This window comes from Gymnodraco acuticeps, unplaced genomic scaffold (assembly GCF_902827175.1).
Source record: "Gymnodraco acuticeps unplaced genomic scaffold, fGymAcu1.1, whole genome shotgun sequence".
Lineage (NCBI taxonomy): Eukaryota > Metazoa > Chordata > Actinopteri > Perciformes > Bathydraconidae > Gymnodraco > Gymnodraco acuticeps.
Window position 1 is genome coordinate 2174754 of NW_022992344.1, and position 26591 is coordinate 2201344.

A 26591-nucleotide genomic window follows, 5' to 3' on the forward strand; every position below is an offset into this window, starting at 1 on the left:
GCTGATTTACTAATAGTGTGACGAAGCCTTGCTGGATAAAAAAACCAACACCATCTGCGAGTTATGTTGCCGTCATGATGATGAGGGGGATTTTTTTCCACTAGATTTAACCAATCCTTTACTCAGGAGATTCGGTCCTGACACTGGCTCAGATATGTTGGACTACAACAGGTCTTGAATTGGGCTAAGAGGAAAGGAGAAGGAGTCATGGATAATACAACAGGAAGCAGGGAAAGTGAGCCGTCACACGTTTTAGATGATGAAAAACATACAGTAGACTAGAGGATATGGTATTATTGCATGTGTATTGGATGCAAACAAAGTCAAGATATACAAAGTAAAATGCACAAAGAGACATTTGTGTGAGTAACATGCTGTGCAACAGAGGTGCACAGAAGGCTTTAGGTGCAACACTCATGGAGAAGGCAGCTTTCTGGGTAATACATACAAAGTTATTCTATTCATCATGAATACATTTAATCCACAGAGACTGTTTACATGATGGTAACATGTACATGAGTGACTTAAAGCAAAGTGTACATTTTTCACCTAGCAGTGTTTTCAGTTAAGATCCAGAACCTTATATTGCTCATTCAAGTCAATGCTTTACATCAAATGACATTCTCACTATGGCTATTAGCTGAAAAGTGCTACTTGAAGCAGGAACGGAACACATACTGGAGATTTGGGGAGTTAAAACACAAACAGATGAGGACATAATAAGGCTTCTCTGATAAGTTAGGAAGTATGTCAATAACTTACAACAAAAATAGCAAGATAAGATATTACATAACTTCAAAATGTTTGAAAAATATTAGAAAATGTTTGCTATTAGAAAATAACATGCAATTAGCAAATTTGGTTCACAAAGTGCTCTATTTGGGGGTTGGATTCAAATAGGCTTTTTAAAGGTTGGGGTTGGTAGAGCTCTGTGAAAGAGGAGGTCAGGTTTGGTGAAGCAGGAAGTTCTTGATGGGTTGTGGCAGCGGTAACGCGGGTATGTGTTTTAGGCGACTTTTACCCATCGTTCTGCGGATCCTGATGCGACACACGTGTGTCAGCCTGCGAGGGCATCCTGAGGAGAGACAAAGCAAAGGTCCGTCTCCTTAGCAACTGCAGCAGAACCACAAGCAGGGTTGGGTTGTAACGGAATACATGTAATGGCGTTACGTAATCAGGATACACAAATCAAGTAACTGTATTCAGCTCGCGTTACATTTGAAAAACGAGTAATCTGATTACAGTTACTTTCGTAAACATGAAGTGAATACATTTTGGAATACTTATTGGAATTATTGGTGGAAAGATTTCCTCACAACATTTAATATTCATTACTAAAGGTACAGCCGAATCATCATAGCGCACAAAACCTATTACCGCCGCAGATGGACCAAAAAAGGGAGCGTTTGAAAGCGGGTCCGCTCAGTGAAACAATAACAACGAAACATGGAGGAACAAAAGTCTGCGTTTAAATCGTGTGTGTGTGTGTGTGTGTGTGTGTGTGTAGAGGTGTGTGTGGTTAAAGCACACCAGCCTGTGGTCACTCTTTAGCCTTTCGAATGATTCTGAAGGTAAATACAGTGAAGGCGGTGCGTTAAAGGCACTGCACGCTCGTCTTCTCAGAGGCTGCCTCCTGGTGCTGCAGAGATTTCATGAAGTGAAGGAGGTTTTCCTTCTATAAAACAGCTGCGGGCAGCAGATACTGTGAGGGTCACAGACATGAATACATAAATCAAGGCAGACTGGTGCACACACTCTCCTGTTTTGCCGATCCGGTGCTTAAACAAATATAGCTCTACACCCCTGGCCGAAATGTCCTTAAAATGAAGTCCGAATTCGACATTTTAATTAATGTTCTGCCAACACTGGCAGGACAGAAGGCGACACGCCCGTTCTAAGCCGTGTCCCTCACTCCTCAGATCCCAAGCTGCATCCCCAAAACGTTTATTATGTTGTTACATCGTTTCAGTTGTGCTCTTGATAAGCCATTAAAACAGTAAAAACACGTTCAGTTTCCTTTTGCTTTTTGTGTCTCCTGTACACCAAAACATACCCATCTGTGATGGAAAAAGAAAGTAATCCAAAAGTAATCTAAAAGTAATCTGAATACGTTACTTTTTTAAGACACGTAACTGTAACTGTATTCGGATTACTTTCAGAGCCATGTATTCAGTAATCAGTAACTGATTACATTTACAAAGTAACCCTCCCAACCCTGACCACAAGACAGGTTCATGTTGCTCTTAGCCGCTGATTCAGGCAGCCCAGCTGTCTTGGTGCTGTTAGATCACGTGGGGTGCCGTGTGTTTGTGTGTGTGTGTGGTTTGTTCAGGTTGTTTCAGGTGCTGATGAGCCGCACCTGTGGGCGGATGCCTATCTGATGAGCTACACCTGGTGGAGCAGGATAAAGGAGGAGCCCAGCCGGTTGCGTCGCTCTCACTCCTTTGGGCACTCTCTCTGCGCCAGCTTCGGGGACCTGATGCTGGTGCCCATTTAGTGTTGTGTTGAAACAAATAAACTATATATTCTTACCTCTCGTCTCGTCTCCCTGTTTTATGTTACAGCCCATGAGCCGGGTTGTAACAGATTGAACTGCTGCCTTTGACACTGTGGATCATAGTACCCTGTTGTCACGGCTTGAACAGTCCGCAGGCATTACAGGCTCTGCCCTTGCATGGTTCAGGTCTTATTTGACGGACCGTAGCTTCTCAGTGCAGTTAGGTGCCTTCTCCTCTGCCAAAGCCCCTCTTACCTGTGGGGTTCCGCAAGGCTCGATTCTGGGCCCCATCCTTTTTCTATTGTACATACTAGGTTCAATTCTCACAAAACATAATATCCCCTTCCATTGTTACGCTGATGATGTACAGATCTATCTGCCTCTCAATCAAAATGCCAACTCACTACAGCAGTTGAAGGACTGTTTAACAGAGATTAAATCCTGGCTGAGCCAAAACTTCCTCACCCTCAATGAGAGCAAGACCGAGGTCATCTTTTTTGGATCCCAACCAACAGTCTCCCCGGTTGATATTCTGGGCTCCCTCAATAAAAATATCCTCCCCTCTGTTATGAACCTTGGAGTGACCTTCAACAGCGCCTTTAAATTTGATAAGCAGGTTAGCACTGTAGTCAAGACCTGCTTTTTCAAAATACGACTATTGGCTAAGACCAAGTCGGTTTTATCTTTTAAAGACCTAGAAAGGGTTATTAACGCCTTTGTTACCTCGAGACTGGATTACTGCAATGCTCTGTATGTGGGTATGGACCAGGCCTCAATTAGACGCCTCCAGCTAGTTCAGAATGCAGCTGCACGTCTTCTCACTGGCCATAAAAAGCGCGATCATATCACCCCAATTCTGGCTTCATTGCACTGGCTTCCAGTTCGGTTCAGAATAGATTTTAAACTCCTTTTATTTGTTTTTAAAGCCCTAAATGGGCTGGCAACTGCCTATATAGCCGAACTCCTCCATCGCTACACCCCAGGCAGAGCCTTAAGGTCGGCTGATCAGCTGTTGTTGATAGTGCCTAAGACCAGGCTTAAAACCTGAGGGCATCAAGCTTTTGCAGTGGCTGGCCCTAGGCTCTGGAATACTTTGCCCCTCCATGTGAGGTCGGCCCAGACCCTGGGGGTTTTTAAATCAACACTTAAAACTCACTTTTTCTCTCTGGCTTTTGTTTAATTATTTATTTATTCATTTAGTTATTTATTTATTCATTTAGTTCTTTATTTTAATATTTATAACATAATATAGGATTTAATAAAGTATTTTTAAAATAGTTTATACATTATTCGAATATAGGAATAGTAGATAGGACTACTTAAAATATAGTACCTTATATTTCATCTTTTTTCCCTTTGGACCCTTGCGGTTTATTCTTAAAAACCCTTACCCTTACCCACCCCCCATTTTCCCTCTGCTGGTCTATGGCCTTGTAGAGGGTAACGGGGTACAGAGTCGCTTAGATAAGCGGGGGAGTGCATCTGACGAAGAGATAGGTTGTTGTGCTCCCTATCTCTGTTTCTTAGCCTATATCTAATAGAACTGCTCGGGTCTTGATAGATTGAGTGGGGAAGTTCATGAGATCTTTCTAGAGGGTTATCAAGAGTAACTTTTATCCAATGACCTTTTCCCTCTCTGTCTGTGTCTGTCTGTGTATTCTCTTGTTCCGATTAACCCAGCCAAATCTTTTTTCTTGTTTTGTATCTCTATCTACGCCGGGATCCGGAGTCGAGGCTGATCCTCTTGCTGTAGTCCTGTGTCTTGGATCCTCTATCCTGAGTTCTGGATTAAGTCGTGGACTTCGGGTCGTGGCTGAACCTGTCTCTGCGGTCCTGCCTTGGATCTCGTCATGCTGCTTCCCTGATGGCTTCCACAGGATTGTAGCTGACATCCTCGTGGATTCATCTTCTTATTACAGACACATGCATTTCCTAACATTCGGTCTATATGCTGTAAAATGTATTATCTCTTCGATTTACACACGGCATTGCACGTCTGTCCGTCCTGGGAGAGGGATCCCTCCTCTGTTGCTCTCCCTGAGGTTTCTCCCATTGTTTCCCCTTAAACTGTGGGTTTTCTCTGGAAGTTTTTCCTTGTACGATGTGAGGGTCTAAGGATAGAGGGTGTCGTTTTTCTCATACTGATATTCTGAACAATCTGTGCTGTTGTATTTGCTGTAAAGTGTCTCTACTGTAGGCTATTTTTATTATATGTACAGCACTTTGGCTCGACCAAAAATCGTTTATAAATGTGCTATATAAATAAAACTTGATTTGATTTGAACCTGAGTGAAAGATTGAACACAAATGTATTAACACACCAAAGAGATCTTGTGTGCACTTGAATGCAGCGTTGCCCTTGGTGGAGGTCTGCTCTCCCAAATGCCATTCAAGTTTGATTTATTATCACTGGATTATCTGAATCTGAAACTTTATACATTTTTTGTTTCCAGTCAGGGTTAGGGTCAATAAATGGTAAGACGCATGTTATGCTTAACAGTATTAACTATCGCACTTTGAGAAAAACAGATTTACTATAGAAACTTATGAGTTTATGTTCATTGAACCAAATGGCAATACACTGGAACAACTTCTGTCAATGTGCATAATGGCCCTTTTTCCCAGCAGGCATTACAGGTGTTAATAATAACATTAACAATGGCACCGCTCGTTTAAAGTGCTGCGACAGTATGCACAATAGCAGGACCTTGAAACTGAAGCAGTTTAATAGAATTTAGCGATTTATCATTTTTACACCTGTTTCTACTATAGCATGTCAAATAAAGTAACTTTAGTGCAAGCCAATTAACATACGAGCAACATAAGTCATTTAATGATAGGAGGGTTGTAGAAGGGAATTTTCCAGTCAACAAGTCACATAGCAATTAAAGGAAACTCCCTGCAGGATGCAATATGCTCAACATTTCTATAAAAATTCAAAAACATTTATCGGTATTGATATTATGCGATTATTGGGTGGTGTAGAGGCAACAGTTCATGACAAAAAACGTTTTTAACACCACTCAAAACCCATTAATTTGAAAAAATATCAAGTAAAAAACTAGTTTAATCTAAAATGATTCTTGTGATTAGCATCAATCAACCTGAAACAGCACTCACCTCGATTTTCCCTTAAGAACCTACTGTATAATTTTGTATCAAACCCTTGCTTTTAAATATATTTGTTTGCAGTATTGGACCTCACTGATGCCTGCACAATAATGTACTCACTCTTGGCCTCCAGGAAGACCTTGAGGGCCTCCGGATCCACCTCCCTCCGATTGGGAGCCTCCAGTGCTGATCCGTCCCAGGGCACGAGCTGCGGGTTGGCCCCGTGGTTCAGCAGCAGGTGGATGAAGTCCTCCCCACAGCCATGTCGCAGCGCGGCGTCCAGCAGGCAGGAGGCCAGGCCCCGGGTCAGAGCCTCTTGGCAGACGGGCCCTGTGTAGTTAAAATCAGGCTGAGCGCCGGCCTGCAGCAGCAACCGGAAACAAGGGAGGTGATGGTAGGCTGAGCTGATGTAGAGAGGACACACCACCAGAGTGTTGAGGGTTCGAGCGCTTAAGAGGAGCCGGGGGCCCAGCTGGTGGTCCATGTCTACATCAGCATTGAACCTGGACAGAGGGAAATTATGATATTTCAGATGGCATACTTTACAACAAGTGCTACATTCAGCCATTATAATTTGCAGACAATGTAAGTGTCTAGATACAAAAATATCTGGGTACAATTGACAAATTATGTCTCTTCAGTCTGTTCAGAACCCCAGGTTTTGTGCATTCTGTGAAAAATGAAAGAAGTTAAGAACTAACTGCAAAATAAATCAGTGAATCAAATTCAATGACAAACAACATAGTATATGAAAAGGTTCCCCCTGTAACAATCCACTGAATAAACAGTATATTCCTTGGTCAGGAAACACATATTATTAAGCTGATGTGTTGAGTAGTATGCTGGATTGTCTGTAAACAGACTGACAGATACACACAAGACTGAATACAAAAACTCCCCAAATAAAAGATAAGAAAAGATTCAAAGATGTGGGTTTTGGAATGGAGAAAATACCACAAGTCATCAGTTCTCAGCAGTAGGAAAGAAAATAAAACAAATCCCATTCTCAGCATACTGGGTAAAAAAGTGAAATACAAATAGTTGTGCTTGCTTTCCCTAGCCCCAAATCACACTCCATTACAGCCAGGTGTTATACTTCTCCTCCTGTAGCCTCACCTGATGAGCTCCTGCAGCAGGTCCAGCCGGCCCACCCGGGCAGTGTGGTACAGCGGCGTGCTGCGGTGATGCCGACTCCCGTTGGGATCGGCCTTGGCTTCCAGGAGGATCCGGACACTGTCAAGGTGACCATTCACCACGGCAACGTAGAGGGCTGTTTGACCTTTAACATCCACCAGGTCCACCTTGGCTCCCTGAGAGATCAGAAAGGCCACGCAGGCGGCGTGTCCCGCTGTAGCTGCGATCCGCAGGGGGGTGCAGGGCAGACAGCCACAACACCACACAGACTTCTCATTGATACGCCTGGCACCAAGGGAGGGAAGGGACAGGTTATTTGTTCTATATTAAAGGGGGCCCTTTTATGGTTGTTGGGGTCTCCCCCTTTTGTGTAGTGTGTTATATAGGTTTTTGTGCATGTAAATGGTCTACAAAGGCTAAAATCCAAAAGTACCCTCAACAGGGAGTTTCTATCCTACAACCCCGCCTGAAAAACATCCATTGGACTCCTTTGTTTACTTCTGTAACATCATGACGACATCACACTCACACTTTGCTTGGCTTGCACTCCAAGACATTGTATGTGATAAGGGGCAGGACATCTCTAAGATAGCTGGCCAGCTAACCAAAAATAAAGACCTTATGAACATTAAAGCATGAAAACATTTTACAGTAGAGGCACAAAATACAAATATGAACCTGAACATTTGCCTAAGAGGGCCCCTTTAAATTATGCTTTAGGGTGACAGGGTTTCAAAGGAGGTTAGAACAACACTTTGGCTGTACGGGGTAATTTGGATTAGATCCAGAAATTGGAAATCTGAAAGGATAAGACTGTAGAATTGTTCTCAAAAGTTCTCAAAGAATATCTTGTTAAAAGTAAAAATGACAAACATATATTCAAATCAAGCACAATAATGACAATGAAATGTTAAATTTTGCAGATCTTTAAACAAAGAAAAGCAGGTTTTCCAAATTAGGCAAATTAAGAAATTGTGAAGGAATCACATTCTCATGTCCTTTCTGATGAGTTTTAAGAGGAACATAAAAATACTTTTATATTAATTATCTATATTTATTAAAAATGTCTGCTCAAAATCAAGACATGTCCTGGTGAAATAACAATGACATATAGGATTTTTTTTTAATATAAATTCCTGAACGTCATTTAGGTTTCTATCCTGTCTCTTTTTCAAATTAATGTGGACTTGTAAGCCTGTTTTGACAGGGCATAATAATCATGCATCGCACATAATAATAACAAATATTGTGCTTGCACTGAAAATGTTTGATAAACGTTTGTAGAATAAAATCAGGCCAATGACTATACACACATTGAAAACACTCAACTTGCCAAAGTCTTTCAAATATAATTTCTGTGTGGTAATCTCAAATAAAACATTTACAGATACCTGCACAAATATTGTGCTTTTAACACTACTTGCTGCCTCAGGCAAGTTGGAATAGGTCGGGCAGGGAGAACCTAATGAAATATAAAGAGTTTTATTGAAAAAACAGCATGTTGTAAACCATGTGGAGTGGAGATGAACTGCCCTAAACCCATAATAATGGGTTGGCTTGGTGTGGAGTGCTGCACACAACCACTGTGGGATTGGGGTTGAGTGACCACTCCAAAATGGTCTCTGGCTCTATGAACATTACAATGTTTCCCAACCTGTGTCCAAAGTATCCATAAACCAGTGATGTGTAGGAGCTAGGAGGCTGTGGCGCAATGGCCTAGTTCGTTGGTGTTCGGATCAGGGGAGAACAGGTTCAAACCCCACTGCAGTCAGCATGTCGTTGTGTCCCTGGGCAAGACACTTCACCCCAAATTGCTCCTGTGGGATTGTCCACAGTATTGAGTATGTAAGTCGCTTTGGATAAAAGCGTCTATCAAGTAACATGTAATGTAATGTGTTACGGAAATCAAAATGTGTGTGAATAATTATTAGTTTGTGAATGTTTAATTTGTAAAAAGTTGTGAGTTTTATTTCTATGAGATAGTTTCATTTATTATTTTAAGTGACTTTTTTCCGCGGGAACACTTTTAAGTTGCACGTCGTTGTTTACCCGCTTGTCATTTCCGCCATCCCCACAGTGATGTCGCGCTGGAAACGGTGATTGCATTTATTGTTATTTCTTATGTTGAATGTGTTATTTAAGTTCATGACAGCAATGTATAATGTTCAGTGACACTTTAGTGCATAAGTAATTTAAACTAATTGTCTATTTGTAGCATAGGAAATAGCACTAATAAGATTTATTACTGATAGAGTTTTGGCGAAATGTAGACGCGGTGTCAACAACACCGGTGTCCTCCTGTTATTCTGACACTTGAGTGGATTTTTCTGTCTTTTCTTTTTGTGTTTTAGTAAAGTCGTGACAACGTGAACAACATGAAGTTAAAAAGGACATTGTTTTGTTTTTTACCTCAGGTATGTTTGTTTTCAAAATTACCCAAATCTTTCAGGGATTTTCTGGCAATCTTTTGCATCCTTTGTGCCAATGGAGCATGCACACTTGTGTATTCCTGAAACCTCGCCTCCATTTTCAGCATCACAGCCGGTCTCAGCTCAGTCAAATTAATGTATGAGGGAAAATAACTCTAGATGTGGGTTTAGAACTTTAAGGACCTATTGGTTTAAACAAGGGCAATTCAAGTTTTCGTTCTGGATATTTGATTAACCTGCCAAAAAATATATAGACGCTCATTTATAGAGGTGTCTTTCCCAATGTAAGTCAATGGTAAATGTCTTTTTGGGCCCAATTGCATCCCGTGACTGACACAGAAGTTATAGAACCACTGTTTGGCCACTACGCCTAGTGCCACTGTGGACATGATGCACACATTTAAAATAGGACACCCTTGGTTAAAGGCTGGGATAAAAGTATCCAGCATATGGTGTGTGTTATGCTGTACTGTTTGTGGTAGAGATGTGTAGGGCCAAATTCTATGCAGCATTTGTTTCTCTAAGGCTATCACTCGGCAAGCCTACTGAAAAAAACCAACACACAGAAACCACTTAGCGGCACATATTGACTTTGTGGACAAAAACTGCCAGATTTGCAGTAAAAATATGCAGAGAGAAGAGCAATGTCAAATGCAGAAGTTCCAAATTGGTATATTTTCATTATAAAGTCTGAAATGTAAAAGCAATTGGAGACATGTGGGAAAAAAACAATAATGCAGACAGATTTAATCAAGTCTACACTGTGTTACTGTGTATACTAGATTTTACGTGTATTGCACTTAGTTCATCATTCTCATATTATAGGGATTATTATCATACTTTTATAGCTTATATTTTGGATCATAACGTATCATACTATCATATGTGCGCACTGCATAGTGTATCATATGTTATGTGTTCCACTTATCCTTGCCTTTTTGACATTTCTCCTAAATCCACAAGATATTCTAAAAGTGTATGCATATGTTTCTTCACTCATGACTATCCTTGTGTGATCTCTTATTTGTGCTAAATAAAACAAAATGATTGCTCAAAAAAAGGGCTTTACAATTAAATTGCAATAAACTCATATCACAACTATTAGCCCCTCCCACCGTCTGAAGCTGTCCTCCTGCAGCAGGTTCCTCAGGGTGTCCAGGTCTCCCATGTAGGCTGCGTTGTGCAGCCGCAGGTCCTCCTGCTCCAGAGGTTTGTCGCTGAACTGCTCCTGGAGCCATTCCTTCAGGTTACGGCCTGGTGAGGACACACACACATAACATTTGCAGAAAGTGTTCAATTGCTGGAGAAATACTGAAATGAGTATTCTACAATGTATTATCTTTTAAAAACCTAATAAGTTAAGGTGGTTTCCTTTTCATTGAAATCAAATTTAATATAGCACAGTGTCACAATATGTGAAACAATTGTATGTAGACTATAAGACAGTTTATCCTTCTTCTTACTTCATAATTTTGAAATATGTCATTATTTTTTAAAACAAACAATTTTTAAACGGTAAGAAATTACTTTACTTGTCCAAGTCATTTTTTTGTAAAATGTATTATAAAGACTTTCATCACAAGGCTAAGTGTCAATACAATTGTTTTCTTTTTCTGGCAGAAATGGTCTTCCATACATTGTTCAAATCCATCCATCACTTGTATCATTTGCAGCACTATGACAACATCGAAGAGCTGGCAGACACACAGTTGGTGTTTACTGTCTCCATGGACCACACCTTATTACCACGAGTCACCCCCAGCCACAGCCCATCTCTGTTATTGCTGCCATGCTCATGAGGCCCCTGCCCCTTGAGAGGACTGATGAATCATGAGCCATGTTACCTGCAGCAGTGGCACTGGGCAGGTCGGACACAGTGATGAGGGGGGGGGTGTTGTTGCTGGGCGGCTCTTCGGGCTCCGGAGCGTCAGCCATGCTGCTGAAGAGTCTCACCGTCGCCCTGAAACCAGTGCTTCAGGAGGAGAACGACCCCGGTTCCCACCAAACACGAGAAACCCAGCTGAGTCAGGCAGCAGACATCAACATACACAAGCGTGACGTCTTGCTCAACTTCCTGACTGCGCTCAGCTGCGCGGATTTAAAGGGGAAGTGTCACTTTAATAAACAGGGAGGTTCTTATCTATAAATAAACTATTCTTAACTGCTTATAAAACGTAGACAAATTATTTAGAAATGTTAAATTGAATAATTTTACATAAATAATTCAAAATGCTCTAAACAATGATCGTTTTATTAAAGCAATATTTCCCGTGATACATGTACAATTATCTTTCCAATTTTATTTTCCAAACATAACTATAAAATAAGCCGTAATTAAAGCCCATTGACAAATATTAGGGAAATAACATGCTATTCAGGTATTTAGTTTAAATGTATTATTTGTATTATAATGTTATGTGTTCATTTTACATTCTAAAAAAATAGAGATATTGTAGTTGTTTTGTAGAAGGCTAATAACTTACTGAAGACGATAAGCTGTTAATGCAACTTCAAAACTGACTGTGATGAAACAAATTGGAATTTAGAATAATTTAGGGGAGGGTTTTAGAGGACAATCCAAAATATGTATATTAAATCTGAGGCAGATTACAATGAGTTGTTATACACTGAACAAAAATATAAATGCAACACTTTTTTTTTTGCTCCCATTTTTCATGAGATTACATTACATTACATTGCATTTAGCTGACGCTTTTATCCAAAGCGACTTACAATAAGTACATTCGACCAGGAAGACACAACCTTGAAGAAAACAGAATCATATAAGTACATCAGGTTTCATAGAGCCAAACATTTCAAGTGCTACTCAACTGGCTTTAGGTAAGCCAGTCCTTTATTAGTATAAAAGTGCTTCGTTAATAGTTCTAACGCTCGAAGTGGAGTCGAAAGAGATGAGTTTTCAGTTTGCGCCGGAAGATGTGCAAGCTATCTGCCGTCCTGATGTCAATGGGGAGCTCATTCCACCATCCTGGAGCCAGGACAGCAAACCCACGTGTTTTCGCCGATGGGAACTTGGGTCCCCCTCGCAGCGAGGGTGCAACGAGTCGTTTGGCTGATGCAGAGCGTAGTGCACGCGCTGGGGTGGACGGTTTAACCATGTCCTGGATGTAGGAAGGGCCAGATCCATTCGCAGCATGGTAAGCAAGTACCAGTGTCTTGAAGTGGATTCTAGCAGTTACCGGAAGCCAGTGAAGGGAGCGGAGGAGCGGAGTGGTGTGGGAGAATTTAGGAAGGTTGAAGACCAGACGAGCCGCTGCATTCTGGATGAGCTGCAGAGGTCGGATGGCACATGCAGGTAGACCAGCCAGGAGGGAGTTGCAGTAGTCTAGGCGTGAGATGACGAGAGCCTGGACCAGAACCTGAGTCGCTTTCTGAGTCAGCTGGGGACGCATCCTCCTGATGTTGTAAAGCGTGTATCTGCAGCAGCGGGTTGTAGCAGCGATGTTTGCAGTGAAGGACAGGTTGTTATCTAGGGTCACACCCAGATTCCTTGCAGTCTGAGTCGGGGAAACAACTGAGGTGCCGATGTTGATTGTTAGGTCAAGAGTGGGACAATCTTTTCCCGGGAGGAAGAGCAGCTCAGTCTTGTCAAGGTTGAGCTTGAGGTGGTGAGCAGACATCCACTGAGAGATGTCAGCTAGACAAGCAGAGATGCGTGCAACGACCTGGGTCTCTGAGCGGGGAAAGGACAGAATTAATTGGGCGTCATCAGCGTAGCAGTGGTAAGAAAAACCATGCGGGCTAATGACTGATCCGAGCGAGTTTGTGTACAGGGAGAAGAGGAGGGGACCAAGAACAGAGCCCTGAGGGACCCCCGTAGTTAATTGACAAGGGTCGGACTCAGACCCTCTCCAAGTCACCCTGTAGGTACGGTCTTTCAGGTATGAGGTGAGGAGGGAAAGTGCAGAGCCTGAAACTCCAAGTTTTTGGAGAGTGCGAAGGAGGATCTGATGATTCACCGTGTCGAGATGAACTCAAAGATCTAAAACATTTTCTATATACACAAAATAACCATTTCTCTCAAATATTGTTCACAAATCTGAAAAAAATCTGTGATAGTGAGCACTTCTCCTTTGCCGAGATAATCCATCCCACCTCACAGGTGTGGCATATCAAGATGCTGATTAGACAGCATGATTATTGCACAGGTGTGCCTTAGGCTGGCCACAATAAAAGGCCACTCTGAAACGTGCAGTTTTGCTTTATTGGGGGGGTCTGGGGGGGGTCCGAAAACCTGTCAGTATCTGGTGTGACCACCATTTGCCTCACGCAGTGCAACACATCTCCTTCGCATAGAGTTGATCAGGTTGTTGATTGTGGCCTGTGGAATGTTGGTCCACTCCTCTTCAATGGCTGTGCGAAGTTGCTGGATATTGGCAGGAACTGGAACACGCTGTCGTATACGCCGATCCAGAGCATCCCAAACATGCTCAATGGGTGACATGTCCGGTGAGTATGCTGGCCATGCAAGAACTGGGATGTTTTCAGCCTCCAGGAATTGTGTACAGATCCTTGCAACATGGGGCCGTGCATTATCATGCTGCAACATGAGGTGATGGTCGTGGATGAATGGCACAACAATGGGCCTCAGGATCTCGTCACGGTATCTCTGTGCATTCACAATGCCATCAATAAAATGCACCTGTGTTCATCGTCCATAACATACGCCTGCCCATACCATAACCCCACCATCACCATGGGCCACTCGATTCACAACATTGACATCAGAAAACCGCTCACCCACACGACGCCACACGCGCTGTCTGCCATCTGCCCTGAACAGTGAAAACCGGGATTCATCCGTGAAGAGAACACCTCTCCAACATGCCAGACGCCATTGAATGTGAGCATTTGCCCACTCAAGTCGGTTACGACGACGAACCGGAGTCAGGTCGAGACCCCGATGAGGACGACGAGCATGCAGATGAGCTTCCCTGAGATGGTTTCTGACAGTTTGTGCAGAAATTATTTGGTTATGCAAACCGATTGTTGCAGCAGCTGTCCGAGTGGCTGGTCTCAGACGATCTTGGAGGTGAACATGCTGGATGTGGAGGTCCTGGGCTGGTGTGGTTACACGTGGTCTGCGGTTGTGAGGCCGGTTGGATGTACTGCCAAATTCTCTGAAACGCCTTTGGAGACGGCTTATGGTAGAGAAATGAACATTCAATTCACGGGCAACAGCTCTGGTGGACATTCCTGCTGTCAGCATGCCAATTGCACGCTCCCTCAAAACTTGCGACATCTGTGGCATTGTGCTGTGTGATAAAACTGAACATTTTAGAGTGGCCTTTTATTGTGGCCAGCCTAAAGCACACCTGTGCAATAATCATGCTGTCTAATCGGCATCTTGATATGCCACACCTGTGAGGTGGGATGGATTATCTCGGCAAAGGAGAAGTGCTCACTATCACAGATTTTTTCAGATTTGTGAACAATATTTGAGATAAATGGTTATTTTGTGTATATAGAAAATGTTTTAGATCTTTGAGTTCATCTCATGAAAAATGGGAGCAAAAACAAAAGTGTTGCATTTATATTTTTGTTCAGTGTATGTGGTAGATTCATGATTCAAGCCCATATGTGCCAGAAGGACACTTTAAAGGTCAAAGGGCACTACCAAAAAGCGATGGACTTGCGATGAATTAACACCTACAGCTTGTGTATAATGTAAATCCTGTTCACACAAAGTATTATTCTCTAATACATCTGGCTACCTGCACAATGTAGGCCTAACATGTTGTTCAATCCATCTTTTTCGCTGTTCAATTGTGGGGAGTCCATTTTTTTAGGGTGGGTAACGTACACCAGGGAGGCATGCAGCCATGGATTTATGTTGCTTGGTGACAGATGAACCTTCAAATGGTGCTCTAAAAATACATAGAGGTCAAAAGTGCCACGTGTCTGCAAAAGTGGACAAGCTGCACAGACCTCCAGTGAAGTAAACAAATAGCTGTTGCATTGATGAACATTAAAGCATGGAACCATGTCACAGTAGAGGCAAAACATGCAAATATGAAATCTGAAAAAGAGCATAGTAGAGCCCCAAATGTATCCCAATGTTTGCAACACCCAGAAAAATAAACATTTAATAGTAATTTAATTTTTGTAGAATTTCGAGAGGATCTTCAGACCCTGGCCATGTGTTGCAGAAGTGATTGAAACTAACATCAAAATAACAACAAAAGTGGAAGGTGTTGTCAATCATTTGCAGCGTGATCAATTGTGAAATTCAAAAGGCAAGAATCAACTGAGCCTTTTTTTAATAAAGTCAGTCACGTCTTCTTTGTATTAGCCCACTGTTTAAGGGAAACGCAGATGGACATTGGATGGACGGTTCGGTGTGTCGTCTTATCTTAATCCACCTGTTGAGACTGAGGCCAGCATCTTTTGTCCATGCCTTCTGCTAGAGGCCTTCAGCTAAATCTCCAACTGGCGTCACAAATGATCTGTCCAAATCTAGCTTAATAGTTGTTAGGGGCTTGCTAATACGCTTTGTGTGTGTTGCAGCCGTTTCTCGGCTTTCCAGAGAAAAAGTTACTGCTAATGTTTCTGAAGGGTCTTAAAAAGAAAGGGCAATGTTTCAGATGTCATGTTGGACTGGGCTTCAAAAGAAATCAGTCCCTTTGAGTGTGACTCGGCCGTACCAGACGCCACAAGGACTTCACATGAACTCGTCATAATCACAAACCAGAGTCATTTATCATTTATAATGTAGCTCCAGCAAAAAGACCCCTCGTTACATTTGCATTATACGAACAACTTGATTTTGAGCCTTTCTTTAAAACTCTCGTGCAGTCACTGTAGCCTACAATGACTCATAAAAGCAAGAAGAGCAGACGAATATTTATTGCAATGTAACCATTTATTTCACTCCACTACAAAATTATATAATATTTTGAACTATGATACAATCTCGACATATACATAATGTACAGTTATTAAGAGAAACAGAGGATATGATACAAGTACTTACAGTCTACATTGTCTTTTAATACAAGACATATAGACACGCAGGTTTTGACTTTTCAACAACTTTTGTCTTTGTGATATCTTTATATTTGACTTTTGATGTATGGAAGCCCTGAAAGGCAAGTGACAAACGAAACATTCTGGATAACAATATTTTGAGTAAGATTTAAATAGCTCTATCCTCTAAGTACCTAAAAGATAACCTCAGGTGGAAGAGGTGGGTGGAAAAATAGGTAGTTGATGACTTTTTTTTTTGTCAGGATTATTTTTCTAAAAGTTCAAATTTTTGTCGGCACTCTAGAAACAATTGTGTGTAAGCAAATGATATATTACAGTCATGTTGTTTTCTTAGGTAGCAATTCTGTAAGGTACATTTACCTTATTATTATTACAAAAACAAACACTTGTTGATTCCAACTGTTTGCACAGATAAAAAAGTAACGTTGACAGCTTTTTAAAACCACTTTTCAGTCCTAAAAAAGATTGAAAAATAGATTGGACTATTTTGTTCTCACTTGCCTCAAAGGGCCTTCTGTTGGTACAGTATATTATTGACTAAATAAATACTGATATGAAAACAGAATACAATCAGACTAAATGAAGGTAGATTTTAACTTTGGAATTCTCCTAGTGATAATATAAGATTAGTTAAATGAATAGCAACACACTGAAACAATGCAGTTTCATTTTTTCAGATTTGCCATCTATCCTATTGGTAATCCATTGTTATGCTGGAAGTGGAAACCAGAGTTTGGGAAGATGTTTTGGAGCTTTGTGCAGAAAAGAGAGAGCATTATAAAAAACATTATTCAAAATAAAAGATTACATTCATAATGTTTTGTTTGTGTGTAAACACTATATCTGCAGTAAATCTTACAGAGCTGCACTTGTGCAAGTAATAACAGCTATGTACAATCATATTGGTGCTATTACTTTAATAAGGTTACTGCATCTTTATTGGAAGTGAGGTATGCCACTTTGGAAGAAATCATGGCCGACTAATCTGCTATTGATGTTGGAATTTTAATTAAAAAAGAACTGGGACAGTGGTTTCTTACCATCTGACCTACTGCAATATTTAGCCTAGTATTGCTCGTTTTTTATTTAGCTACATATGCAAAGCACGTTTCTTAAAGTCACAAAAGCAGCTAGTAAAATATTATTATTATTTTTATAAAGAGTTGTACGTTCACAAAAAAGGTTGTGATCTGACCAAACACTGTCTCCATCACAAAAAAGAAACAGTTTGACGAATCCTACAGTACACATACGGCTGAGGGACCTCCATGATGGCGGCTGTCCTATTTGAGAATGTATGTATTCTTACTGTCTCCTGGAAGTACATTAAATGAGTGTGTCGGTGTGTAATAATAGAAGTGAAAGTGAAAGAAATAAGAACTAACACTACTACCTCTTTCTAAGCGACTTGAAGGTGCACTTGAAGATACAATCTTTGTTTTAGCAAGGGTAGCTTCAGGGAGGACGCTTGAAGCAAAACGTTTAGAAGTAAAAGAATATGACACGAGAATACTAGGGATCGTGGAAAATTACAAATGAAAGAGCTCATAACCCGGAATTAATCTCTAATTACACTGCCTCTCTTTTGTATAGCAGTGGCTAAGTCCCAATGTTATGCTTGGTTAATAAATAAAAACAAGAATATAGGGTTTATTTTTATTAGGTCCAGAGACTGCTAAGTGTCCAGCAAACTTTCATGTTATTTGTTCATTCATTTTTGGGGGGTATATAGGGCATTTGATGAACTCACCCAGCATTATCACATTATCACATTTATTTGGTCTAATTTCCTTGTCATTCCAAGTCATCTGCAGTATTTTCTTTCCCTATTTCTTGTTTCTTTCTTCATATGTCTTAAGTATAATGTACCGTATGTTGCCCTGTTGGAGGAGCCGGGGAACTACACTGTAGCTGTTGTGAAGTAAAACCTTTGAATCTCAACTGTGCACTGGTTCATTCCACAAAGGCACCATAACAAAAAAGGAGTAACTGATGTGGTTATGTGAGTGCAGAGCAGGAAAACATTTTATTATTTGATCTGTCACCGCACGTGTGAGGATAGTCAGATCACCATGCCATCATATGTAGCTTTTATTATCTAACATCTGACATATGGTGTCTGATTTTCTCGGGTCCATCTCTGACAAAACTTTAAAAGTGCAGTGTTTGGTCCCATTCCACATCGTCTCTGAGGAAAAACGGTCTTACCATTATTCTGAATGAGACACTGCTGGTCCCTAATCTTCAGTGCGTTTTTAGGAGAGTTTATACTCAGTGGACCTTGTTTCTCACTTCAGGCTCTGGAGGAGAAGTTGATTCCAGTCACCATCTTCTGAATCTTATCTTCATTCTTCAGTATGTTGGATCTCACAGCACAGATCTTGTCCTGCTGTTCTCTGATCAGCTGATCCAGCTCTACTAGTTCTGACTTAAGGGGCTCCACAGCTCTGTCTGTCGCTCTGTAGCAGATATAAACACACACAAACATAGGCGGGATGATTAATTACATCAATGTTATAAGAAAAGGAAAAATGGACTTTATTTTCTCCTAAATGTGTGAATTCAATCACAGAGGATTTCAGAAGTTTCTCACAAATGTATGACTTTATAATCTTAGAGAATATGCAAGTTTAAACTTGACTGATTACTTAAATCAGTTATATGAATATGAGAGAGGAGATGGACTTTTATTAATCCCTCGTGGGGAAATTGTTTCTCTGCATTTGACCCATCCTAGTGTTAGGAGCAGTGTGCTGCCATTTTGAACGGCGCCCGGGGAGCAGTGTGGGGAACGGTGCCTTGCTCAGGGACACCTCGGTAGCACTTGGTCTTGCCGGGACTTGAACTGGTGACCTTCCAGTTGCCAAGTCCCTATTGACTTCGCCACCACCGCCCAAAGATAGAAGATAGCACCTTGCATGATAAAGTGAGTATAAAGCTGTGTTTGAGATCATATTTCCAGTGTTTTGTGCCACCCCCACCTCTGCTCCTGCAGCAGGGCCTGTGCGTGCTCTTTGTTCTCCCGCCTCCAGGTGTGCAGCTCGGCCTGCATGGCGTCCATGTCCTCCTGTATGTAGTCCATGATCTTCCCCAGAGGCAGAGTGCTGCGGCACACCGTCTGGATGGAGGTGCGCAGCCGCTCGATCTCACGCGACACGATGTCCCGCTCTTTCTTCCGCGCTGCTTCAGACACCACGTTCTGGAAGAGGAGATGATAGAAAAACAATAGGTGAGGATTAGGGGAAGAGATTTCTGGGGCGGTCAGCTAAGGAAATATATGGGCATTAAATAAATCTCAGGGAGCATTATAACTTTTTTATTATAACTTTTTTTGTTCTCCTTTCATATTTTTGTTTTATGTTTAAACCATGTGGATAAATGCTTGTGGAAAAGTAGAACAAAAATAAAGGCAAAGTGAATATTTAATCAACAACTTGATACAACTGAAATACAAATTCAGTTTAGAAACAAAATAGTTGAGGCTTCAGGAAAACCAAATTGAGGACGCTTTGAAAAAGTGAAAGCAATATCTTTATAATGTTTTGTGTTTTTGGGTCCCTGTATATATTGAACTGTTAATTGTGCAAACTGCTATATAGATATTATGTGAATCCAAATAAGTAACGAAAAAAAATAGATAAATAAAAAGGAAAAATAAGCAAACATGGAACAGTTAATTCAATTGTACCAGCAGTCATAGAAACAAATGTTTTCATTAAATGGGCATGGTTTAAACTAGACGCTGAATCAAACAGCTGTATGAACATACACAAAAATCACTTGTGTGTCCCTAGACCAAAACATAATAAACCCTCTTTAGGAATTCTACCTTTGCCAGCAAAAGGTCTCAAATGCCCAGAACCAGAGCAAGGCGGCATTTAGTGGTTTAGGATTTCAAGGCTAAAAATGTTAGGCAGGAATTCTACCAACCTAGCTGTATATATAAAGATCAAACGTACGGCTGAATTGTGTTGGCCAAAGTTTGGGGTGAGGGGGGAGCTGGTTGATGAAGGCCTCCTGTGTATGGTGTGTGGTTGGAGGGGGTTCACCATATCCAAATTACACTCGATGGCGTAAAGGAGGGGAAGGTATCAGGGAGGGACCTCCCTTGGCTAGGGAGCAAATCCAAGGATGTTTGCTCAGCTGGGCTTCGCAAGGCCTGAGTGTGTGTGTGTGTGTGTGTGTATTTGCAAAAGCACTCAGTATTGCAACCCCAAAGCCACACACACACACACGCGAGGTATACAGTGGACACACACACAGCCTCTCCGCTCTTGTTTATTTTAGTAACAGGCTTTGGCAGTGGGGTTATTTTACTACAGTATTGAGTAACAACTACTACACTTATGGCCCCTTTCAAGTTCAACTCTCGGTCCAATTTATGCTACACAGATGGGAGCACCTGCCTTCATGGGGTAGCACGGAATCAAAATTGTGACAGTGTGCAAACTACATGACAGCTTCCTCGTCAACACACACACACATCTGTCACATGTTTTAGCATAGCTAGCACGTCAGCAGTGGCCTTATCAAGCCATCTCATAAAACAAGTCAAGGTGAGTAATTCGAATTTTAGACAACTTGACTAGAAAGGACCACACTGTAGGGATGACATCAAACGCCACTGCTTGCCATGATGTCTTTACACGAAACAACATTTCTGACAGCCGCGCTCTTTGTTACGTGTTTGCGGTGGTTTCGAAAGTGTGAGGGTTGAAACGCCTCGGCCCGGCGGTCCCCTAACAAGGTGGGTGGCTTTCCACTGGGGTGAACCCTGCAGCTAGACAAACACTCCACGGCTCATTCGGCCTGCCTGGCTGCGGTTTGGTCCAGACAGGACCCATGGCTTCTTTCTGTTTGTCGTCCATTTGCTTCTTCGCCCCTCACCCCCTTCCTTTCTTCTGTTGGAAAATAAAAAATGTTGGCGTGAAAACATGACCACTGCTCGTTGTGTACTCTGTCCAGGTGGATATAAATCACAGCTTTATGGAGGTCCCTATCGGGGGGCTACGAGACCCGTGTGCTCCTAGTTTTGTTTCTTCTCACCCGGATCACAGAACAATATTTAGACGGGGTGACCGCAGAGGAGTTGGAGGTGAGAGAGGAAGAAGGTTTTCCCATTATCTCAGACAGTGATGAAGCCCCAGGCAACGGCCAAGGTTGCACGTAGAAAGAGCAGGTGGAATAAGTAGGAGAGGTAGATTGTTTTTTACTAATGTCCTGCAGGTCACCCTTGAAAAAGAGATCTTTTGATCTCAAGGGGCTTTCACCTGGTTAAATAAAGGCTACAAAGAAACAAATGTCTACATGATAGTGGTGCAGTAATCCAGTCCAGAAATCAGCATCAAAATGAGCTCCTCGACATTTGCTAATGGGATTTTTCCATTGGATTTTGGATTATCGCAGGAAAATAAGATCTGTGGCAAAGACGTTTATGTTACTTTCATCAGGTTAATCTCCAAATATGACGGTCGCACGACTTCACTTCAACAATGTTAAGCTAACGGTCATCTCTTGTTTGGCGTTATGATTAGGGATGCTCCGATTGATCGGCCGCCGATCGATATCGGCCGATACTCACTCTCTGCCGATCGATCGGTACTCTCTAAAAATGCCGATTGCGAGAGCCGATCGCATGACGTAAAATACATGACACTTTTCTCTGTGCGCGGCAAAACAAGCTTGCCAAAATGGCTTCACCAGTCTGGCAGTATTTTAAGGTTTCCGAAAATTACAATAAAATAGCGGTATGCAATAGCGGTATGCAACAGCGGCGCCGGATTCATTTCAGAAGTGGGGGGGGCAAAAAGTGCGTGTGTATGTGACATAGCCTACTTGCCAACCCTCCCGATTTTCGCGGGAGACTCCCGTTTTCCTGCCCGGGTCATATTTATCCCGCATTTCTCCCGATTTCTGACTAAATCTGATTTGTTTCATTCTAACATAACGCACCAAATGTTACTGTTTCCACTCGGACTTCAATACAGCTACACCATTGTTTGGTTTCCATGGTAACGTGTCTCTTTAGTAGCGCGAGCAAATGAAAGTCTGAGAGGGTGTTCAGGAGGAAGATAGTCAGAGAAAACAGAACAAAAATGGACAACTCAACCCTCTGCTCACTCCTTTCCTGTAAATTAAACTATACAGACCAGCCCACACATATGACAGCGCAGTTGCTCATTCCATCTCTTCTTTTTTCCTGCTACGCTCTTGTTTGACAAGCTGAATGTTGACTGGTGTTTGACTGAAGTAAGCTCTGTGAAAAGTTCCAGTTATTAACTCGGTATTTAAAAAGCTGTCATCTCCACATTTGGAGAAAGTTACAAGCCGTTTGACAGCAGCAAATCTGCATATTTCACAGAAGGCTCGTTTAGTGGTTTTGCAAATAATTAACCACTCTCTGTTTTTGTACCATTCTGCTTTGAAGTACCTTCTCTTTGCCCAAATAAGCTTTTATTGTCCCGTCACAATGTCCCGACAACAAACCTCCATGCAGTCGGAACCAGCCTGTTTTGGTTCAACGATGCCGGCGTCGGCGGTTTTGACAGCCTCTGCGGCCGCAGAGCTGCTGCTGGTTCATCTGGCTGCGCTGGTTCTATGGTTGAAGGGCCAGGCTCCGGAGTTGTGGATGTCAGGGATGTGACATTCAAGTTGTTGAATTTCAGCTTAGTTTGACTATATTTTGTTTTCTTATGCGCCGGTTCTTCTGACATGTTTGCAAGTTTATCTATAGGTTAACGCCTGACCAGAGTTGGGTGTAACAAAGTAACGCGTTACAGTAACGTAACTACTTTTTTCGGGTAAAACGTAGTGTAACGCGTTACTACGAAACATTTGGTAACGTAACGTAGTTTCTTCTTCAATTCTCCGCAACGTTACTTTTACGAGTGACAGTGACACTGCCTACTCAGCTGCGTGCTTACGCATTAGGCACGAGCTCTCATTCCACACTGTACGTGCTACGTGACGTGCTGGTGGTGGCATGAAGACTGAAGAGCAGTGATGGCAACGGCAAGTGAGAAGCAGGCGCAGCCAACGCTAACATTCGAGGGATGGAGGTATTCCCATTACATCGAACTTGTTGACAATAAGGGGAAAAATGTGAGTGTAAGGTGCACGTTGTGCCCTGGCCAGAAACTTTTGTCCACTGCCGTTAATTCAACTGCCAACCTCATCAAGCATTTGAGAGGAAAACATGCTAGCATGAAGCTAGTAGCTCAAGATCCCCGGAGAAATGAAGATATTTCGAGTCCAAGCCCAAAGCAGCTAAAACTTCAGTTTCTCCTATCTAAACAAGAGTTGGACAAACTTGTAGCTTCGTTCATCGTCGAAGAAATGTTGCCCATCAATACTGTTGAATCTCCCACTTTCAGAAAGATACTTAGCAAGATACCGATAACAGGAGACAGGCGCCCATGGTCAGATCGTAAAACGTTCACTGGCTATCTGGATGAATGCTATCTGAAAATGGAGAGTGAATTAAAGAAAACGTTCGAGAGTTTGCCGTATCTGTCAACCACTGCGGATATATGGAGTAGTCATAACAGAAGCTTTTTGGGAATCACTGTGCACTGGATCAATCCATGCAACTTTAAACGTGAGAAAGCTGCCATCGCATGCAAAAGAATAAAGGGCAGGCATACATATGATGTTATAGGCTTTGAAATGGAACAGATTCACTCAGCATTTGGCCTTTCACATAGGATCACCGCCACCGTTACAGACAACGGGTCTAATTTTGTTAAAGCTTTCAAGATGTATGCACCGCCTGAGCCTAACGAGGAGGAGGATAATGACGAGCAAGGTGTCGTTTTCACAGATGTGGAAGAGTTGCTTGGGGCCACAGAAGGACAGTTTTCTCTTCCCCCGCATTTCAGGTGTGCTTCGCATACACTCAATTTGATCTCGTGCAATGACATCGACAAATGGCTGTCCTCCAACAGTGACTCAAAATGTGTGTACAGGAGTGCAACGGCAAAGTGCGCTGCTCTTTGGACAAAGGCGAGCCGCTCTACCTTGGCCTCTGAGATTGTCGATGAAATCTGTGGAAAAAAAATGATTGTGCCTACATCAACAAGGTGGAATTCCTTCCACGATGCCCTGTCCCGCATCAGTGACATCCCGGCCCAAGATTTGAATACGCTTTGTACTAGACTGGACATCAGAGCCCCGACAGAGCGCGAACATCTATTCCTAAAGGAATACTGCAGTGTTTTGAAACCCCTGACGGTAGCACTGGATATATTGCAAGGGGAAGACAACTGCTACTATGGGACTCTTCTACCAACCCTGGAGACCCTGATGTCCAGGACACTGGCACTCCAAAATGGACTGTCGAGGATGACAGCAAACCTACCGGGTGTAATTGTACAGGTAAGCCGATTCTTAAAGTTAGTAGCCTAGGCATATACATCATATATAGCCTACGATGTCTATGATATAAATGTATATGCCTATCCATTAACGGACATTTCTTAATAAATATTCTTAAGATAAATGCATTATGCCTCCCCTGATGGAGCTCTAGTGAGTCGTGTGTCTGAAAACTAGGCTTATTTGTTCTATATAATTTTGTCCTAGGCTATCAGAATGCGATTCGCACCAGTGTTGGAGAGCAGTGAAGCTTTATTGGCTGCCTTGACGTTGCCGAAATTTAAAGTTCGATGGATTGTGGGAGCGGAGCGGAGAGAAGCGGCGCGTGCGCTGCTCATCGCGGAGTGTCGCACTCTACCCCGTGATGAAGAGCCGGCTAACAATAAAAACCGAGAAGCCGCCGCACACAGCAGCGCCAATGAGAATGACTTTTTTTCTTTTGATGAGGAAGAGGAAGACGCAATGTCCATTAGCGCAGACTCGGAGGTATTTGAGTACATGAGATCAGGCTCAGAGTTAGAAGTCCTCAACCGTTTCCCCCGAGTGAAAGCTGTGTGTATGAAATACAACACTGCCACACCATCCAGTGCACCGGTGGAGAGGCTGTTCAGCCTGGGAGGTATTGTGCTTTCCCCCAGAAGAAACAGACTCTCAGATAAACGTTTTGAAAGACTGCTCCTGATGAGGTATAATCGCACATTTTGTACTGATGTGGAATAGGTTGCCTGCCACCCATGCTATAGACATAGCTCAAGCCTATGCCTAATATCCTCTTTTTTTTATCTGCCATCATACTGTGAAGAAGGGTGAGCATATGCAGTGAACATAGCCTTTTAATTCTGAGGCCAGTCCTGCTTTAAGTTGTTCTTGATTTTATTTTGGCTAAAATGTCTTTGCTTCCAAGCTGTATTATGCCATTTTATTTTATTTACACAAGCCATCGATATCAAGACATTTTGAAGTTATTCTTTTTCTGTTGGATTTACATGAGGCATGTTTTATTTTGAGACACATGAGCCATTTTGAGGTTATCATGTTGTTCCTAAGGAGCCTATTGATATGATTTGCACTAGCTTTGCACCTATTTTGGGGCTAGCCTGTTTAATGATTATGATTTTATATTGATATTTGATATTGATAGCCCAATGTTTTGTTAAGTGCTCTGTGGCATTTTTTTATAATAAAGAGCACAAAAGAAATATCTGTTATGTCCTCCATATATGTAGAACTTTATGTAAGCCTACACATTTAGGAACAGAGATGGAGTTCTGCCCAAAGTCGAGCAACATAAAAGTAACGTAAAAGTAACGAGTAACGTAAAAAGTTACTTTCCTTGCAGGGTAACTAAGTAAAGTAAGGGATTACTTTTTTAAAGAAGTAACGAGTAACGAGCAAACACTACTTTTTAAAAGTAACTTCCCCAACACTGCGCCTGACACACACTGAACAACGTAACACATAACGTAAACAACGTAACAAATAAACACATAAGCTTTGTTATTGGTTGTAATGTACATGGATACATTTGAATGGTGTGACAATGTCCTATTTGATTGGATTAAAATGTACATATTCTTCCTGTTATGTCTGCCTGCTGTATTTTACCTAATGCAAAGTGACCTGCTCCATCGAAATCAGTCGCATTGATCGAAGACACATTTTGGGTTGTATACACTGTTGGAAAGAGGAGATTCCTAGCTTTCTAATGATATCAGGATTGTTTTTGTACTATATTAAGCAAAATATGTCACATTATATAATGACTGTCACCGAGTCATCATTTTGAGAAAAAGGCCTTCAAAGTGTCCTCTTCTCTGGATCGATCTGATTGATTATTAGCGGAGCAAATGATCAAAATACTACGGAGGGAAGATATTTTCGTTTGGATTACTGATCTGGGGGAAGCTCGTGTGTGTGTGTGTGTGTGTATACGTGTGTGTGTGTTTGTGTATTTTTGCGTTTGTTTCCCGGGGAAAACTCTAAGGAGAAACACCGGCTGTTGTTATGCTTGCTGTGACGTCAAGTTACTCCGTTCTCCG

At 42.0% G+C, this 26591-nt stretch overlaps 2 protein-coding genes across 4 annotated transcripts in view; both read right to left on the reverse strand.

The window, feature by feature from the left end:
- Nucleotides 1-233: 233 nt before the first annotated feature.
- Nucleotides 234-11242, reverse strand: asb1 (ankyrin repeat and SOCS box containing 1). Its single transcript, XM_034208759.1, has 5 exons — nt 11016-11242; nt 10287-10425; nt 6725-7027; nt 5729-6111; nt 234-1075 (listed from the first exon to the last, which is right to left on the reverse strand). The coding sequence occupies exons 1-5, from the start codon at nt 11104-11106 to the stop codon at nt 945-947; spliced, it is 1047 nt and encodes a 348-aa protein (XP_034064650.1). The 5' UTR covers nt 11107-11242; the 3' UTR covers nt 234-944.
- Nucleotides 11243-16035: 4793 nt separating this feature from the next.
- The window catches only part of traf3ip1 (TNF receptor-associated factor 3 interacting protein 1), a 38376-nt gene continuing 27820 nt past the window's right edge, over nt 16036-26591 (reverse strand). For all 3 annotated transcript variants that reach the window (XM_034208755.1, XM_034208754.1, XM_034208753.1), the window contains 2 exons: nt 19161-19378; nt 16036-18638 (listed from right to left, as the gene is read on the reverse strand). In XM_034208755.1, the coding sequence (XP_034064646.1) occupies nt 18473-18638; nt 19161-19378 (384 nt within the window). In that variant the 3' untranslated portion in view covers nt 16036-18472. The remainder of the gene's footprint in view (nt 18639-19160; nt 19379-26591) is intronic.